The sequence below is a fragment of the Bos indicus genome, chromosome 11 (genome assembly GCF_029378745.1).
Source record: "Bos indicus isolate NIAB-ARS_2022 breed Sahiwal x Tharparkar chromosome 11, NIAB-ARS_B.indTharparkar_mat_pri_1.0, whole genome shotgun sequence".
NCBI classification, from domain to species: Eukaryota; Metazoa; Chordata; class Mammalia; order Artiodactyla; family Bovidae; genus Bos; species Bos indicus.
This window is the reverse complement of record NC_091770.1, coordinates 101,426,188-101,444,163: the sequence shown is the minus strand read 5'-3', so window position 1 is coordinate 101,444,163 and position 17,976 is coordinate 101,426,188. Positions and strand designations below refer to the sequence as shown.

The 17,976-nt window shown below is 55.1% G+C and overlaps 1 protein-coding gene across 19 annotated transcripts in view; it reads left to right on the top strand.

The window, feature by feature from the left end:
• The window catches only part of RAPGEF1 (Rap guanine nucleotide exchange factor 1), a 137,139-nt gene that overhangs the window by 103,891 nt on the left and 15,272 nt on the right, over positions 1–17,976 (top strand). For 10 of the 19 annotated variants that reach the window (XM_070799466.1, XM_070799459.1, XM_070799468.1 and 7 more), the window contains 4 exons: positions 75–233; positions 11,673–11,945; positions 13,372–13,452; positions 15,077–15,165. In XM_070799466.1, the coding sequence (XP_070655567.1) occupies positions 75–233; positions 11,673–11,945; positions 13,372–13,452; positions 15,077–15,165 (602 nt within the window). The remainder of the gene's footprint in view (positions 1–74; positions 234–11,672; positions 11,946–13,371; positions 13,453–15,076; positions 15,166–17,976) is intronic. The other 9 variants (XM_070799471.1, XM_070799473.1, XM_070799470.1 and 6 more) reach the window with 5 other exon arrangements.

Genomic DNA, 17,976 nt, shown 5'->3' with positions numbered 1-17,976 from the left:
TCCATGTGCACGTGCCTGACTGCTCTCTGCTTCTCTCCCTCCTGCCCCGTCTCCTCCCTTGCTCCTCTGTCCAGCAGGCCTCCTGTGCTGCTTCTTCCTTCTCCTCTGTCTCCTACTGTGTCCAGCAAACTAAAGTGGCCTTCACCCCCGAGGACGGCAGTGCCGCTCAGGGCATCAGTGTGTCCGTCTCTAACTCCTTTCTCAGCCGGCACGGCAGCTTACCTGTGCCCTCGGTGAGTCGCTCCCTGCACTCGCTACCGGGAACCTGGGGAGCGAGACCTTTCCCTCGTGGCCTATGCCTCCCGACATGCATGCTGCTGCCTGTCGCCGGCTCCAGCCCTCCACAGACCCCAGACAGGAAAGGTGGCCCGAAGGTTGGTGAGAGTGGCTGGGGCGGATTGGGGTGGGACTCCTGGTGGCCACGCTCAGGGCATCATCACTCAGACGTAAACTGGCAGAGATGTTTTGGCCTTTTTATTCTGTTCTCCCACTGGGCATTGGGTCAGCCCTGTAGTGTTCTGTGTTTAAAAAGGAGTATTCCTCACGTAGGAAGCAGAGCAGGCTGTACCCAGTATGATGGAGCTGAAGTTAAGAGAGCTGTGTCAGTTAGCTTTCACTACCTCTTGCTAATGTAACAAATCACCCCAAAACCTGTGGCTTAAAGAGCAGTAACCATTTGTCCTTGCCAGAAAGTGAAAGTTGCTCAGTCGTTTCTGACTCTTTGTGACCCCATGGACTATACAGTCCATGGAATTCTCCAGGCCAGAATACTGGAATGGGTAGCCTTTCCCCTCTCCGGGGGATCTTCCTAACCCAGGGATCAAACCTAGGTCTCCTGCATTGCAGGTGGATTCTTCACCAGGTGAGCCACCAGGGAAGCCTTGCCTAGGACACAGCTTAGCAGCACAGCTGTGCTGATCGGGACAGGCCTGGCTGCCAAGGGCTGGACTTGCCCACATCCCTGGCACCCCAGCGGGGGCTGGTCTGGCAGTGACCCTCCTGACCTGTCTGCCACATCAGGCCAGCCTGGGCTTGTTCACAGGGCAGTTGGCTGGGCTCCAGGAAGACAGATGGATACTTGGAGGCATCATAAGGCCTCATCGTAGGGCTGGCATGCGTCCTCTGGGTCAGGCCCCAGGCAGCGCAGCCTGGGGAGGAGAGTGGACTCGACCTCTGCTGGGCGGGCCCTTCCGCAGGTCACCCTGTGGAGGTGGGGCGGCAGGAGGAGGGCTGGCCTGCTGTCTGCAGATACACATGCGCTGACACCTCGGAGGCTGCGCGGGTCTGCCGTCTTCCTCTGGGGTCTGCATCTGTTCAAGAAGCTGACCGCCCGCACCTCCTGCTGACTCTGTCTAGTGGCACCCTGGGTGTCGGCGCTCAGGAAAGGACTCTCCAAGGGAGCTCGGTGGACCTGTCCCAAGGTGACTCACATCCTCCCAGGCCTCAAGTTCAGTCCTCTAGGGTGGCACTTTTCCTTGCCTCCTCTTCTGTGAGTGGGAGGATTAAGTAAAATCACAAGAAACTGCCAGGCAGGTAGTAAGCTTGGCACGTCGGTCATTATTGCTGTTGTCTTAGAGTTCTGGGTTCTAGTCTTGGCTTGTTCTGATCCTGTGCATGAGTGCCTGGGCAGATGTCTTCACTTGCTTGGACTTCCTTTGCCCTCTTGAATGACCGGGTTGACCTGGTGACATCAGAGCCCTCTCCAAGCTTGGGTTCCCAGTGTGGTTTTGTCTGTTCTCCATATTTGGGAGCCACCAGCGCCCAGGTGAAGCTGGTCCTCCCCATTGAGGGGACCTTGGGATGCAGTCTTCCCTTCAGCTCCCAGACCTCGCCGGGCAAGGCAGGACCACTCCCCACCCCTCCCTGGCTCTGGTGCACAGACGACCTCTGTTTCCTCAGCAGCCACCTCTGGCAGCTCTTTTCACAAATCTTGCAAAACTTGGCCTTGAGACAATCCTAGGTCTTGATGTGGTTTTTTTTTTTTTTTTTCCCCTCTCTTCTGCGAACAGAAAGTAAGTGTGAGTTTTCCTAAGAATGTCTACAACATCCCTTTTGAATAGTTTGGGGAGGAGACTGAATGAACAGGACTGTATACTATAGAATTAAAGAGAACTCGAGGACATTTTAGATTAAGCTGGGGTATGAGTATGTCATAGTTTTCCCCTCAGCACACAGAGGAGTCTTACAGCATCCTGCATCTCAGCACCAGCTCCACAGAGGAGCCTGAGGGGAGTGAGCTAAGAAGGGTGCTTTAGTTCACTTGAAGCGAAGCCCCTCCAGGCCTCAAGAGATGTTAGTAATGGCCTAAATATATGGAATACTTGACATCTGAAATGCAGAAACCCCAGAGAAATTATTTAGCTGTAATACCAGTACTTTTTTCATGTATATTCTCTGCTTACATTTTGAGATGAGCCCCAGACAGAGGGCTTTGATGTGCTCTTGGAGCAGCGCTTCATTGCCAAATGTCTTTGTTCCTTCATCCCTGGACTTGTGTCATCAGTCCAGCATGGAATTCCCAAGAGCTGCCTCATAGGAAAATAGCAGGTGCCAAATATGAAGTTCTTTGCCCAGTGGCCTGTTGCTTCTGCCTTATAACAGGAATTTGGAAACCTTGCCGAGGGAACTGCAGAGCAGTGAGCCTGCACTGGTTGATTTAACATGAAGGAGGTGCTGCAGAAGCATTCCTAGTCACTTTTCTGGGATCCCACGGAAGATTTAATTTGCTAAGAACGGAGCTACTCCCGATGGGGGTCAGGCAGCCAGAAGGATCCAGTGCAAGCAGGATGGCCCGTCGTCCTTGAGAAGCCCGTGCAAGGGAGTAGGCAGAATGAGTCAAGCGGAAAGGAGACTCCGGCTCAGGCAGGGCGTGGGCAGCAGGGTGAGAGTCACAGACGTCTGGGGAAGGCTGTGGGCAGTGGGGGCAGGATGGTGTCAGGAGGGGGCGCCTGAGTTGTGGTCTGATGGCCAGTTAACGTTTCAGGGAAATGAAGGTCAGTGAGGGACCTGCCTGAAGATGGGGAGTAGAAGCTTGTCTCAAGTATAAACTCTCAGGACTGAGGTCCAGGGAGAGCGGCCGGAGGGGTAGCAACAGCCAGCCCTTCACACAACCTGCCCCTCGGTCGCAACCTGCTGCTTTCTCCTGGGTGCTGCCCTCTGGGCTTGGGCCCAGCCTTGACCGCTCTTTCCCCACTTGTGCCCAGACGTGTCCTGCTGCCGTTCCTGGGAGGTGCCCACCCTCCTCTTCACAATCTTTGTCTGGGTCTGCTTAGCCCCCCGGTCCACAGACCCCCTTTCCTTCCCGGCATGCGCTATGATTCTAGGAGACTTGAACAGCTGCTCAGACATGTGGCATCTGGGACATTAAGACCAGTTTGGTAGAAGAAGGTGTTCAGGGAAATGATGAGCTACTGTGAGGCCAGAACGATGTGGAGAGCTAGGTGCAGCCACCCCCGGGAATGGGCGGCCGGCCCCCTCGTGCCTGTTCGAATTCCACCAGGCCTTGCAGTATGCCTGCCCCTTGGCGCACGGGTAAGTGTTTGAGGGAGGCCCACTGAGGTACACCTCTCAGATGTGGCGCTGGCGTCCTCCTCCCACCCCTGGATTCTCCTCCATCACTCGTACCCCTGGCCGTCTGCCCTGTCCTCGCTGCGGCCTTGCCCATGCTGACTGCCTGACTCCCACCTCCCCCCGAACTCCCGTCCCTCCAGCCCCAGTCCTTCTCTCACCACCCTGGATTCCCACTGCTGTTCCCACTGTGGCCCTTCTTGGGCTTGCACTTTCTCTATTCTGAACCCTAGTGGTGCGAAATCTTGGAAGCTCTGAGTTGGGTCCATATTCACTTTACCCTTGACCAGAATATTATTGGGAACCTGTTAATAACCATTAGGGTTTCCAGTCCTCTGGACATTATAACACTGATGTTACAAAAGCCACCTCCCTCTATGCCTATTCTTTCTTGGCTCACTGATATTAACTGTCACCAAGAGATATAGCTGGATGCTAGGACTCTGTTGAAATATTTTCTTTACTATCTTGGCTTCCAAAATGATTCTGGAGAATCAAAACTTCTAGAAGACCCAGAAGAAGAACTTCAGAAATACCCATAATGACTGTCTTCTGTTTTTAAAAATCTCTCGGGTAAGAAAGTCGTGTGTGTCCTGTTGAGGACTTCAGTTTAAATGGGGACGCTGGGTAGAGCTGCTGGCCGTGATCCTCCGAGAGCCGGGCCAGGCTTCCACACTGTAGCACACGGGCCCTTCTAGGACCCTGCCCAGGAGAGGCTTACTCTGTCCGCCCCCTCCTCGGTCTCCTGTCACCAGCCATCACTGAGACAAAGGGATCTGACAGGTGGAAAGGCCAAACAGAGAAGGAGAGGGAGACAGGAAGGAAGATTGTGGACCACAGCAGGTGTGCCCTCCTGCTGGTTAAGTAGGCCCCCGCCGTCCCCTGTGTCTTCCTGACATCTTTTCCTCACTGGCTTCCTGCCTGCTCAGAGCAAACTTACTCTGAGAGAAGAGGGAGGGTCCGTGGGCAGTACCAGGGGCCCAGGGCAGGCAGGTTCATCTCTGAGCTGACCTCTCTTGGGCTCTTTGTTCCGTCGGCCTGCCCGACCTCCCAGGGTTTCCTAGAGAGCGGCCCCCAGCACTGTCAGCAGCGAGGAAAGCAGGGCTATTTTGCCACCCGCGCGGGAGTCTTTGCAGGCCCCTCTGAGTCTGGCCTGAGATCTTCGCAGGCTCTTCCAGTCTGCTGGGCCGTTGAAGTGCGATGTGGCTCCTCCAAAACGTTCCCCCTGTGCCTTTCTGCCCTTCCTCAACAACCAGGTGCCCGTGTAGCCAGCGTATCCCTGAAGTGTGACTGAGTTTACTGCTGCTCCGAGCCCAGACACAGCCTTGTGAGAAGGAGGCATGGGCAGGCCAGCACTCCTGTGGGTTCCTAACCCCTTCAGGTAGAGGTAGCAGCCTGGCTCTGTGTCAGGCCCCCACGCTGAGCCCAGGGTGAGCCTGCCTTGCCTGCGTGGACGCCCAAAGGCCAGGGACCGGGGCCCAGGGACCTTGTCCTGGGGGCTCCCAAAGCAGCTGCTCTGCCCCTGCTGCTTCTGTCCCTCCTAAAGACTCCCCGACTCTTGTCGGTGCTCATGTCATTGTGGACAGCTCTTGCAGACTAGCTTCAGACAGGAACTTCCCTGTCTCCCCTCGCTGATGACGGCTGACCTACTGTAGTCCGTGACAGTCCTGCTGGTCAGGGACCACAAGGCCCCCGGGTCCTTGGGAATGTCCTGTGTGACGTGACCCCTAAGGGGTGCTGGCTACACGCTGACGGTTGCCTTTACTCTTGTGATTTCAGGCTGCTTGGCAACTTGTCAGGGGCTCTTCTTCCTGTTCTGTGATGGAATGTTTACCCATGTTCTGGAGATGGAGACACCAGACTAGAGAAGCTGAACCACTAGATAAGAGTTTTAAGTCAGCTGAGGTTAGAATCAGATCCCCATCATGAAAAGTACAGTGTCAGGTTGATGTCTATGAATTGTTCAATGGCCAGTAAGCATTGAGACCCGAGAAGGTTCAGGAGAAAGAAAAGCCTGTGCGCGGACATCAAGAGACGCGCTTTCTTTGTCCTGACAGTGTTCTGATGCAGGACAGAGTGTAGCCGCAGGCTCTCCATAGAGCGCTAAGAGTAGGTGTGAGTTAGAGCCCCTGTTGTGCTGCGTAAAGCCACACTGAGTGAAAAATAGTGGAGCTGTATTTCTAGAACTAAATTCAGATCACTGTGGAATCCGTACTAAATCTTCCTATGAAGAGTTGACGTTATCGAGGTTAATGTTTCTTTCTTTAATGCAGAAAAGCATTTCTTAAAACGATGTTATTTGTTTGCCAGTGCCGGGTCTCCGTGGCTGCAGTGAGCGGGTCCTCTCTCGATGTGCTCGCGCTCCTCACTGCAGTGGCTTCTTTCGTTGCGCTGGCTCTAGCACGCACGGGCTTCAGCAGTGGTGGTGCGTGGGCTCCGCAGCTGTGGTTCCTGGGCTCTAGAGCATGGGCTTCGTTGCTCTGCAGCGTGTGGGGTCTTCCTGGAGCAGGGGTAGAGCTTCTGTCTCCTGTACTGGCAGGCAGATTCTTTATCACTGAGCCACCAGGGAAGCCCGAAGCTTAATATTTAAGGAATATACAGAGCCTCCCAAGATGTATTGGAGGTTCTCACAAAAATGTAATTAGCCATGAAACCATTGGCCAAAAATGTAGTGTGTTTCAAGGAAGATCTTGTGATTCAAATGCAAAAGTATGAAACATGAGAGAAAACGTAGTAAATTCCTGCTTTCACTTGTCCTAAAATTCTCCTGAGCAGAACATTTTTGTTCTTCTACATCCTTTGTTGTAGAATTACAAATTAGAATTTTAAATGAATTTAAAGAGAGAAGGCATTTTTTGGACACACGTGACGTCAGTGTCGCCTTCCTTGGGTGAGCTGGGCGCTGGCTCCTTGCTCCCACAACAGGACCCACAGCAGTGTCTCTCCTTGCCTTGAGCACAGGAGCTCTCAGCATCGGCCTCCGACCCTGCCACTGGGCTTCAGAAACTCTGCTTCTGACATTATCTAACATGTAATAGTTAAAAATTAACACAGGCACCTCAAAGAGGGAAGTTCTCTCTGGGCCTAAGACAGCTTTTGTAAACACATAGTTAACTGGGCCCAGGAAGGAGAGAGGAGACAGGCAGTCTTGTAGCTAGTTTGCCCCATGGAGTGAGAAGAACCATTATCAAGGGTCCTTCCTGGTGACCTCGGAAGGGTCATGTCCCATCTGAGAACCGAATAAGATGTGGTTGTTTCCAGGAGATCCCTCCCCAGGAAATCGAGGCTGTGTGTTTTGCGTCGGCTAAAAGCTTTACTTCCTTCCAAGAGAAATAACTGAGGCCCATATTGTGCGGACACTCGCAGGCCCTGTTTGAAGGCCGCTTCCGCTGAGCCCAGGACTGGCCCTGGGCTGTGGTTCCCACCGGCTCACTATAGGAGAAGAAAGCCCAAACCACCCTCGAATTACAGCTCCTTTGAGTATGTTTTCTCCCAAATGATGGATAAAACTTTAAGCCCCCAAACAAGCTGTCCAAGAGCTTATCTGTTTTCACCAAGTAGTGTTCAAAAACCCTGAAGTCACGAGCCTTGCTGGAGCCAAGGGTGTACAGTAATGACTGATCTCTGGCGACTTCTTCACTTCCCGAGCACTTGGCGGCCACAGTCAGTCCATTCACTCAGATGAGTGCATTTCCCATGATTGGCAGGGCTGGACGTTCTCTAGAGCGTGGAGCCCGAGTCACCATGGAGTCGCTGTGATTGGCAGGGCTGGATGTTCTTCAGAGCTTGGGGCCTGCCCGAGTCACCCTGGAGTAGCCGTAACGGTCAAGGTCCTCTGGCCTACAGCTCCAGCCCTCGGCTGTTGGCATGCTGACCGCCTTCTCTGGGCCCCGGTCTTCTGATAGTCACAGGGATTAGATGAAATATCTGTCATGTTGAGGAATCAGAGGTTTTCTTATGAAGATTACTTTCCTGCTTTCTTGCCAACAGCGCAGGGCCTGTCCCTAGTCATCTTTCATGCCAGGATATAATGGAAAGGAAGTGGCACTGAAACTGGTGCCTGGCCAGCTTCAGGAAGCTCTGCTTACCTAGCACATGACTGGCCACCCATCAAGGCGGTCTCCCTCCTCCTTTACACCCAGAAGACTCTTGGTGGTTCTTTCAGCTGTGTAGTTCAAAGAGTCAGTGGCTCCTGTGTCTCTCACGAGGGTAAACCTTTGCTCTACGTATCTGACGTGTATGTCAGGCCTTGGCTCACTGCCTCTTGCAGGCTGGTCATCACTCGGGAGGTGTCCGAGCGAAGTGAGTAGACCGGACCCTGCAGAGCTGCAGGATCGCAAACTTAGGGCCTGTCACATGCCCAGAGTGCTCCCTGAGTGTGAGGGGGCTGTCCCAGCAGCATCTCTGTCGAGCTGAGCCCAGCTGTGGCTTACTAGGTCCATGGCTGCCCTTCCAGCCTATCTCTGCATCTTCGTAAGGAGGATTATAATTTGGTGCAGAGTAAATGAGGTGGTTCACATAAAACCTTCAGCACCTCATCTGCCCAGCAAGACACCTTCAGTGAGAATAGCTGCCATCCCCACCATCACAAGATGGCTCTTGCTGGCACTTTTGACTGTGAGATCAGGGCTGACGTGGGGGGCCAGGTGCCCCTTCTCCCCAGAAGTCATTCGAGCCCCCATAGATCTCCCGCAGAAACATGCCGCCTCCCAACAGGCAGCTCGTCCCATTATAGACTCCTGGGCCCAGACAGTCTTACTCCAGCTATAAATAAAAATTCCTGCCGCGGAGCGCAGCAGCAAAGCCCGGCACCAGCCAGATCCTAAAATAGACTCCAGGCTGTGGTGAAGGCGTGTTTTCTGCTCCATGGCCAGCCCTGCGTTCTCCCTGCCCTTGTGAAATAAATGTGATCTTAAAGGGCCTGGAAACACTGCTTGGGGGAGGCGGTGGATACTGGATTTGTTGACTGCAGTACGGGCATGAGCCTGCAGGGCCAGGGAGGGGCCGGCCTGGTGGTGATTAGAGAGCAGCCCTGTGTCTCCCCCGCACCCCCTACCACCACCGCCGCCCCCTGAAGGTGATGTTCAGGCCTGGCTGCTGTCCCATAGGACCGCATAGCTAGAATACCAGAGCTGAGCCCAGGCAGCCTGGTTGTTGCTGAGGGAAGGAGGGCAGAGCAGCCAGCCGCTCTGTCCCAGAGACACGCACCCTCCTTCCCTTCTCCCTGGCGGCCGCCCCTCTCCTCTGCCGTCCTCACCCGCGGTGGCTTCCCCTGCGAACCCACACCTGCACAGCCCAGGCAGCTTGTCCACGACCCCTTGCACCCGCTGTTGAGACACTGCTGAGTCAGGCAACGTTCTGGGCACCTTGGTTAATAACAGTGTTAGGAGCCATTCCTAAGCATTCCCTCATTCAGTAAGTATGTACTGAGTTAATTAAACGCCTTGGCTCTGTTTTTCGAGGCGCTCCTGAGGGTATTTTGGAGGGCAGGAGAGGAGAGCTGACGCTGATTGCTTGTCACCCAGCCAAACTTACAGGGCGTCTCAGTAAATGCACACAGAGCCCCTGGGAGGGAAGAACTGCTGTTTCCATCCCCGCTTTAAAGAGGAGGAGACTGAGGCTCCAAAACTCACAACCCCTGCCCGAGGTCACACAAGTAGAGCTCAGGACCCGAGTGCAGGTCTGTATGACTTGCGCACGTGCCCTCAGCAGTTATCTCAGCTTCCAGAAAAGGCACCCACTGTGTGTGTGTGTATGTGCACGTGCACGCGTGTGTATAAGTTAGGGCTTGGTTACTGCAGGGCCCACTCCAGTGCTCTGTGCGTTTTCATGCTTCAGGGGTGTGGGGGTGTCAGTGAGCACACGTCAGGACCCCAGAGCCAGCATTTGGCCTGGTTCGTTGTGGCTGCTATAACAGATTACTGCAGCCTGGGTGGCTTATAACAGCAAGTGTGTTTCTCGCGGTTCCGGAGGCCAGCATGGTTGGGTGAGGCCCTCTCCCTGTTCACGGACTTTTCTTGGTCCTCACATGGCAGAGGGTAGAGCCTCTTTTCTGTAGCACAGACCCTAGCATCTGGTGGGGTGAGGATTTCAACATACAAATTTGGAGGGGCACTGATGTTCCGACCATAGCAGCACTGTAGGTGAACTGTGAGCGAGGCAGAGTCGTGGCCCAGGGAAAGGCCCCTGTGTGTGGGAGCGAGTGTCCGGCAGGCCTGGGGGCCGGACTCCTGCGAGAGTCTGCAGCCACTGCCTCAGCGCAGCCAGCGCAGGGGTCCCTCAGACGGTCTCCCGGGACTGGCCGGGCCGTCCCCTCCCTCGGCTGATGCACTTCACTCGTGGTCTCCTCTGGGCACCTTCTCAGCCACTGAGAGCGCCTCCCTGTGGCTGTGGGGGGAGCATCCTCCAGAGGTGAAACAGCCCCCAAAGCCAGACTCGCCACCCACAGCAAGGCCCTGGCTTGGACGGCTGCTCTGAGAGGTCAGATGGAAGGCGTCGGCTGCCGGCCCTGGAGAGGGTGCCCCGTGGAAGCTCAGGCCCCACGGCCCTGGGGAGAGGACAGCTGAGCCAGGGCTCCACCGCCGTGGGCTTCTTCCCAAAGAAGGCATGTGGACAGATGAGACCGACAGGAACCCAGGCCTCATTGTCATGCCGTGCTTCTTCACTCGTTCCCCTGTGTCTGGGTTGGCCTTGAGCTTCTGAGTTAGATGGGAGTAAGATGTGTGGGGACAGTCAGTTTCTAGGCAGGTACCCTGGGTCGGATATAAATCAACAGCCATGGGGCTCGTGGCCTCACCAAGGAGCAGGGGAGCTTTGAACTGTGATCCACAGCCCGAGGAGGCTGATGAGGGGCAGAGGGGAGTGTGACTGTCCCTTGTGTGACAGCAGCTCTCCCCCCAGGTTGAAGTGTAGCTTTAGAGAAACGCTTAAAGTGATGAGTGGCTTTAGCCTCTCATTAGTTTAATTCTTCATTTCCTCTTGCTTCATGGATTTCAAAAATCCTGTGCCGGGTATTCCCTGGCAGTCCAGTGGTTAGGACTCCTTGCTTTCACTGCCAGGGGTCCAGGTTTAACCCCTGATCAGGGAACTAAGATCCCACACGCCTCACAAAAAAAAAAAATCCTATGCCAACATGTAGAGAGGACAGCTGAGCGAGCGGTGTGCCTGTTTGTTTTGGGGGGCGGGCTTTTGTCAAGTTCCAGCCCCTCATGGTGGGAAGTGAGCCTGGCGGGGGCTCCAAACTCAGCCCCTGCTGCACATTCGTCCCCGTTTCTCCAGGACAGTGGGCAGGCCTGGCCACCCCAGGACTGTTAGCTGGTGGTCTCCAACCCTCCTTCCACAGCACAGCCCAGGCCCAAGTCTGTGCTCCCAGGCTCTGCTCTCTGCCCAGCCTGATCTCAGGCTTTTCTTTCATGATGGGACCCTCGGAGAATGGAGCCTTGCAGTCCTAAAGGGGGCGTCAGAGGCATTGCACTTGGTCTGTTAAAGAAAGAAAGAAAAAAGATGGACAGAAAGGGAAATGTACTCATAAATTTTTAGTGTTTTGGGAGCACAATTCTTTCAACCATGTTTAAGGCTTATCACTTCCCTTCCAAAAGGATTTGAAGTGACTACAATATTGAAAAGGCTTGCAGTATTTGACTTTCAAGAACTAAAATCAGAGAGATTCATCAAAAAAAGAGTCAAAATGAGTAAATGTGACCAGGTATCTGCATACGCTCGGTTCAGTCATGAGGTTCCTGGAAGGACAGTCGGCATAGATGGGGCTGCATAGGTTCAATTTTCTGACAGAGGATGGGACCCCCCACCTCCACAGTGTGGGATGGGGGCTTGCTCTCCTTGGGGGGGCACCGCGTCCCGCCGTGTAGACGCTGAGGACGGCTCTGGGTGGTCTTCAGGCTCTTCTCAAGGGGCTGCCGAGCCAGGGTTGGGGGACCTCCAGCCAGAGGGCCGCAGGGGTGGTTTGGCCTGAGTGGTGTCCTCGTTCGAAAGACCATGATCGGCCCGTCACGACTCAGCCGAGTTAATCTAACAACTTTTTCTCTTGTCTGTTTTCCTCTCCCCTCCTCTCGTGTTCGTGTCTGTGTTCCACTCTGACTCTGTAGTACAAGTCCGTGTTTAGGTCCTACTCGCAGGATTTCGTGCCTCACAGCCAAGCTTCCGTCCAGCCTTTCCTTCCGTCTACCTCCTCTTCCTCTCCACACTTCCCACCTGTCCACCAGTCTCAGAGCTCTGACTTAGCCGTGCCGCCCGTGGCCAGTCTGCCTCCCAGCACCCTGGACGGGCCTCTCTCATCTTCTCAGGAGAGCAGCTTTCACGGGAACACTGTCTGCCTTCCTTCCGAAACCTCTTTCACTGACTCGCCCCAGACGCCTTCGGTGAGAACTCAACACACACACCTCCACGCGGGGCTGCACATTCTGAGAAAGCCTCCGCCCACTCTCGCTGTCAAGGCCATTGCTGACATTGGCCCCGTCGCAGTGTGGCTGGGCTGAGGGGTGCACAGGGCCCCCTGGTGAGATGGTAGCCCATCAGCTTCCAGAACAGAAATGAATTCCCTGTGGATTCCCAGCAAACTAGGATCTGATTTTCCACAGATGGTCAGTGGCTACTTAGAGACGATCTGTTGTCCTAATCGTCAGGTGTAAATCCTGCTGGTCTTCCGTGCAGTTGGGAGATTCTAGAGAAGTGCAAAGAGGCCTCTGATGGCCCAGAGGCAATTGCGTGTAGAGTTGCTGTGGCACTGGGGGTGGGGGCCTGCTTGCCGTGTGGCCAGGCGGCCCGCAGTGCCTCCTCCGGGCTCAGGGCAAGGCTGCTGTGCCCGGGGACGGGGACAGGGCAGGACAAGTGCAGGCGCCTGCAGCCAGCCCTCCAGCGTCTCCTTCCCTCCGTGACTGCCCCCCATCCTGCGTGCCCTGCCCTCCATGATTGCCCCCCATCCTGCATGATTGCCCCCCCCCATGATTGCCCCCCGTCCTCCGTGACTACCCCTGTCCTCCGTGACTGTCCCCTGTACCCTATCCCCTGCCCTCCATGATTGCCTCCCATCCCCCATCCCTCGTCCTCTGTGATTGCCCCCCACTCCTGTGATTGCCCCCCGCCCCCCATGATTGCCCCGTCCTCCATGACTGCCCCCCGTCCCCTATCCCCCATCCTCCATGATTGCCCCCGTCCCCTATCCCCCGCCCTCCATGATTGCTCCTCGTCCTCTGTGACTGTCCCCTGTCCCCCGTCCTCCATGATTGCACCCATCCCCCATCCCCATCTTCGGTGATTGCCCCTGCACTCCATGATTTTCCCCCCATTCCCTGTGATTGCCCCCCGTCCCCTATCCCCACCCTCTGTGATTGCCCCCGCCCTCCATGATTGCCCCCCATTCCCTGTGATTGCCCCCCGTCCCCTATCCCCCGCCCTCCGTGATTGCCCCCTGTTCTCTGTGACTGCCCCCCGTCCCCTGCCCTCCATGACTGCCCACCGTCCCACATTCTCCTGCCCTCTGTGACTGCCCCCTGTGCCATGCTGTGGCCCCTGCTGTCCCTGCTACAGCAGAGACGGAGGAGTATGCCTCCTCCAGGGCACTTTGAGGGCTAAAGTGCCCTTGACATCTTTGGAGAAGCTCCAGCAGGAAATCTGAGTCCCCTCTGACAGAGGCAGGGAGTGGAAAAACAGCTTTGTCCCCTGACCCTGGGAAGATCCCCAGGGAATGGAGGGCACCATCTTCCCCTCCTTGAGAAAGAACGTCCCAGTCAGGGCCAGCCTGGCGGGGCCATCACAGGTGGGTATCTCTCATCCTGTCTCCCCCAGAGTGAGCACGCCTGTGAGGGGGACTACGTCAGTCTGTATTGCTCTGGCCAGAGCAGCGAGGAGCTGGCCCGCCCTCGAGGAGTAAGTAACCTCGGGCTGCCTCGTGCATGCGGCCAGGCCTGCGGCTCGGCCCTGCTCCCATCGGCCTGAGGCTCCCGTCGGCCTGAGCCTCCTACTCAAGAGCTGCCGGGCCCGGGGCCGACCTGGCTTTCAGAGAGGACGGGGCTTCCAGTGCAGCCTTCTTTGCTTTTGCTTCCGCGTATGGGTCCCCTGCAGCCTGACCGGCTGGCCTGCTGGGAATCACAGAGCAGCTGGCTCGGCCCCGGTTGGCTACTCTCAGGGATTTCTTCCCACCCCATCTTCCGGTGTTGAGGCCTGTCTCCTGTCCATCCTCTGAGGCGGGGAATTCTCCCTCTCCCGCACTGAGCTCTCCAAACCAACACCCCTCCACCAGCATGCTCCACGACCACGCCCCTGCTCCCAGGGCAGCTGGTGAGACTCCCAGGCCTCACACCGTCGTGGTCGCCCTGGTCTTCTGCTGTGCCAGTGCCAGGCAGTTGAGGGGCCGTGATTCAGCTGAGCAGTCAGCTGTCCAGGTTTTGCTGCAGCAAAACATGAGCAAGTGCAGAACCTTCCAGAATAACTCTCCCACCCTGAGCCAGGCCCAGTCTCTAGAGGGGGTACCCTGAGGGTACTCCGTCCTCCTCTGGGGTCAGCTCAAAGGGCCCAGCCGTTGAAAGCATGGTCACTCTTATTATGATGACCCCGTAGCACCTCAGATATCCACACAAGCAGGCCCCACTTCAGGCATTAGCAAGCTGTAGAATGAGGTGGAGTTCCCACTCTGGTGGAATCCAGCCTGGTCCCCGAGAGCTGTTTTTCCCCAGGTGTCCCCTTCATCTTCCAGGTCAGCCTCTGTACACGGAGCCCGTCCCAGGCTGACATTCCTGGGCTCCCCTCCCCCTGTGACCCTCCATGAGGACGTTTCTGCATCTTTGTGTCCCGCCCCCCAGGTCCCCCCTTCTCTGTTGCAGCCCGGGCAGCAGACCAGGGGTGCCAGGGCCGTGTGGTCACTGAGAGGGGTGGGCCAGGTTCCTGGGAAGAAGCCAGGGTGCTGGAGGAGGGGAAGGGCTGCCTTGTGCTCCTGAGCAACGAGGCCCTTGGGAAGCGTGATGGGGTCAGGTGAGCACTGCGGTGCTGAGGGCGTCAGTGACTAGGAGGTCAGCAGAGGTGTGCTGCACACCCCAAGGCACAGCGGGCAGGGCCGTAGCTTTCAGCTCTGGCGTCAGGGGCAGGGCTGTGTCCCTCCCCACAGCCTCTGTTTCTCTGTGTGCCCGGGCACGTGGATGACCGCCAGCTGGTAGGGTGTTGGTCAGGGCCACGGAGGAAGGGCATGCACTGGCTGAGCTTGGCTGTGTGGTAGGTAGCCCCTGGGGCGGCCCTTTCTGCCGGGAGGTGATGGGATGGCTCCGTCTAGGCCGGCAGCTGACAGAGGCTCTGGGTAGTGGAGCCTTCACTCTCCCTGAAGGCAGGGTACTGGTCGGAAGAGGCCGTGCTTCCTGTGTGCCGGTCGCGGTGGACGCGTTTATATCTCAGGCCACTCCCTGGGAAGTCGCGCTCCGAAGCCGCATGCAGGCAGGTGCTCTGCGGAGAGCAGCCCAACAGGGGCAGCTGTCACACACCCAGCTCTGCCTTCTCTTCCCAGGAGTCACCCGCGGCGAAGGATGGACACTCCAGAGACGCCACATCGGCCAGCTGTGTGCCCGGGAAGGAGGGCAGGGACAGCGGGGACAGGTAGGAAAAGCCCCTCGTGGGGCAAGCACCCTGAGAACAGCGTGTCTGCCATCCGGTGACCACTACCCCTGCCCGCAAGGCCTCTGGGGGTTTGTGTTCACACCTGGGCTGCGCAGATGCTGTGCTTTTTACCAATAGAAAGTTTGTAGCAGCCCTGCGTCAAGCCAGTCTGTGGGCACCGTCTTTCCAACAGCATCTTCTTGCTTAGTGTTTCTGCATCGCAGTTTGCTAATTCTCCCAGGATTTCAAACTATATATTGATTTCAAACTATACACTATTACTGTATTCATTATGACAATCTATGATCTTTGAGGTTACTATGGTAATTGCTTTGGGGCATCACAGACTGTGTCCATATAAGATGGCAGACTGAATCAATAAACACGGTGTGCGTTCGGACTGCTCCACACTCTCCGAATAGCTATCCCCCGCACCCCCAGCCGCCCCCGTCTCCCTCCCTCTCAGGCCTCCCTGTCCCCAGATACACAGTATTGAAGTTAGGCTAGTTAATAACCCCACATTGGCCCCTAAGTGTTCAAGTGAAAGGAAGAATCGCTCCTGTGTCACTTTAAATCAAAAGCTAAAAATGATGGAGTTCAGCGAGGAAGGCATTTTGAAAGCCAGGACAGGCCTAGAGCTAGGCCTCTCGCACCAACCAAACCGGTAGGCATGTTGTGAAGGCAAAGAAAGTCCTTGAAAGAAATTAGAAGGGCTGCTCCAGAGATCACACGAGATAAGACAGAGAAACAGCCTTCCTGCTGGTACGGAGAACGTTTGGGTGGTCTGGATAGAAGAACAAACAAACCAGCCCAACACTCCCTTAAGCCTCATCCAGAGAAAGACCCTAATCTCTTCAATTCTGTGAAGGCTGAGTGAGGTGAGGAGGCTGCAGAAGAAAATTCTGAACCTGGCAGGAGTGGCTCATGAGGGTTCGGGAGAGAAGCCATCTCATAACACGCAAGTGCAGGCGAAGCAGCAGATGCTGACGCAGGAGCTGCAGCAGGTCATCGAGAAGTCCCAGCTCAGATCATCCATGGGGGAGGCTATACTAGACGGCACAGGAAACAGCCTCCACTGGAAGAAGATGCCATCCGGGCTTTTCATAGCCAGAGAGGAGAAGTCAGTGCCTGGCTTCAAAACTTCAAAGGACAGGCTGACTCTCTTGGGGGCTAACACAGCTGGTGGCTTGAAGCTGAAGCCAGTGCTCATTCACCATCTGAAAATCCTACGGCCCATAAGAGTGATGCTGACTCTCTTCTGCCTGTGCTCTGTACGTGAAACAGCAACGCCTGGGCGACAGAACATCTGTTCACAGCGTGGGTCACTGAATATTTTAAGCCCACTGTTGAGACCCGCTGCTCAGAAGAAAAGATGCCTTTCCAAGTAGTGCTGCCCGTGGAAAACGGACCCGGTCGCCTGCGAGCTCTGATGGTGATGTCAGTGGGCGATGAAATCAGCGTTGTTTCCGTGCTTGCCGATGTAACATAATCCCACCCCTCAAAGGCCTCCATGCCAGCCCACAGCCAGCCACTGCTTCTTGAGTATGTGCACACGTATTGTTCGCCTTACAACTATCCATAACAGTGTTTTCTTCTTCAAATCCTAAGCCAACCTCTCCTCCGCCTCTTACGAGTTCAAGTAAAATGGAGTATAAAAGATTCCTACCCCCAAATTTTTTATGGTGAGTTTCTACAGGTAGTGTGTATATTGTATGTCGTGTGTATTCGAAACTGTTATGAATATGACTCTCAGTCCCTAGATATTTCAGCATGCCTCAAAAGTGCCAGCCTGATTACAGTATGATTATCACACCCAAGAAGAGTAATAAGAACTTCCTTCTGATATGCAGATGATAGAAAGTGAAGAGGAAGTAAAGATCCTCCTGATGAGGGTGAAAGAAGAGAGTGAAAAAGCTGGCTTGAAACTCAACATTAAAAAAACTAAGATCGTGGCATCCAGTCCCATCACTTCATGGCGAATAGATGGGAGAAAAGCAGAAGCAGTGGCAAATTTTATCTTCCCAGGCTCCAAAATCACTGCAGACAATGAATGCAGCCATGAAATTAAAAATACACTTGCTCCTTGAAAGAAAAGCTGTGAGAAACCTAGACAGCATATATCTCATAAGACTGATTTTTTTGGAACCAGGTCAATCAGGATTCATGTTTGCATTTAGCCATATGTCTCTGTAATCTTTGGTAACATTCTCAGTGTTGGCCTGAGTCAAACCTGACCGGCTGTGGAAATACGTAGTAACTCTCCAACCTGCACGTAGAAAGGGTAATTGCAGGACCCGCCTATCAGCTCTGCCACCTGCGACTTCATGCTGACATTCCCTTCTTTGTGAGATGTTCACACATTCAATTTTTCCTCACTCTTTTGGCTAAGGTTTGGCTGGGGGTCCTGGGTGCAGAGCTAAGCAATACCCATTGTTTTTGTCAAGCGAGGGCATAAATGGTTAAAGATATGGTGAAAACAGCAAGAGATAGGGGAAAAAATGGAAAGCTTTCCCCAGGGGACTGTTGACGAGGGCTGCCCACCCGGCCTGCTCTGGCCGCTCCTCAGAGTCGTGCCCATGGGGTCCATCTGTGTGACGCGGCGCCTCAGGTCTCCCCGAGTGTTAAGGGGTGGTGGGTGTTCTACTCTAACACCCAGCGGCAGAGGTGTCTTGCCAAGACACCTTATGTCTTAGATACTGAGTATTAAAAATGAGGCCTCTGACCACAAGGCCAGTCCGTGGCTCACGGGGTCCTTCATGAGAATGATGGGAATCACGGATAAAACCCTGGGGGAAAGCAAGGTGCCTACAG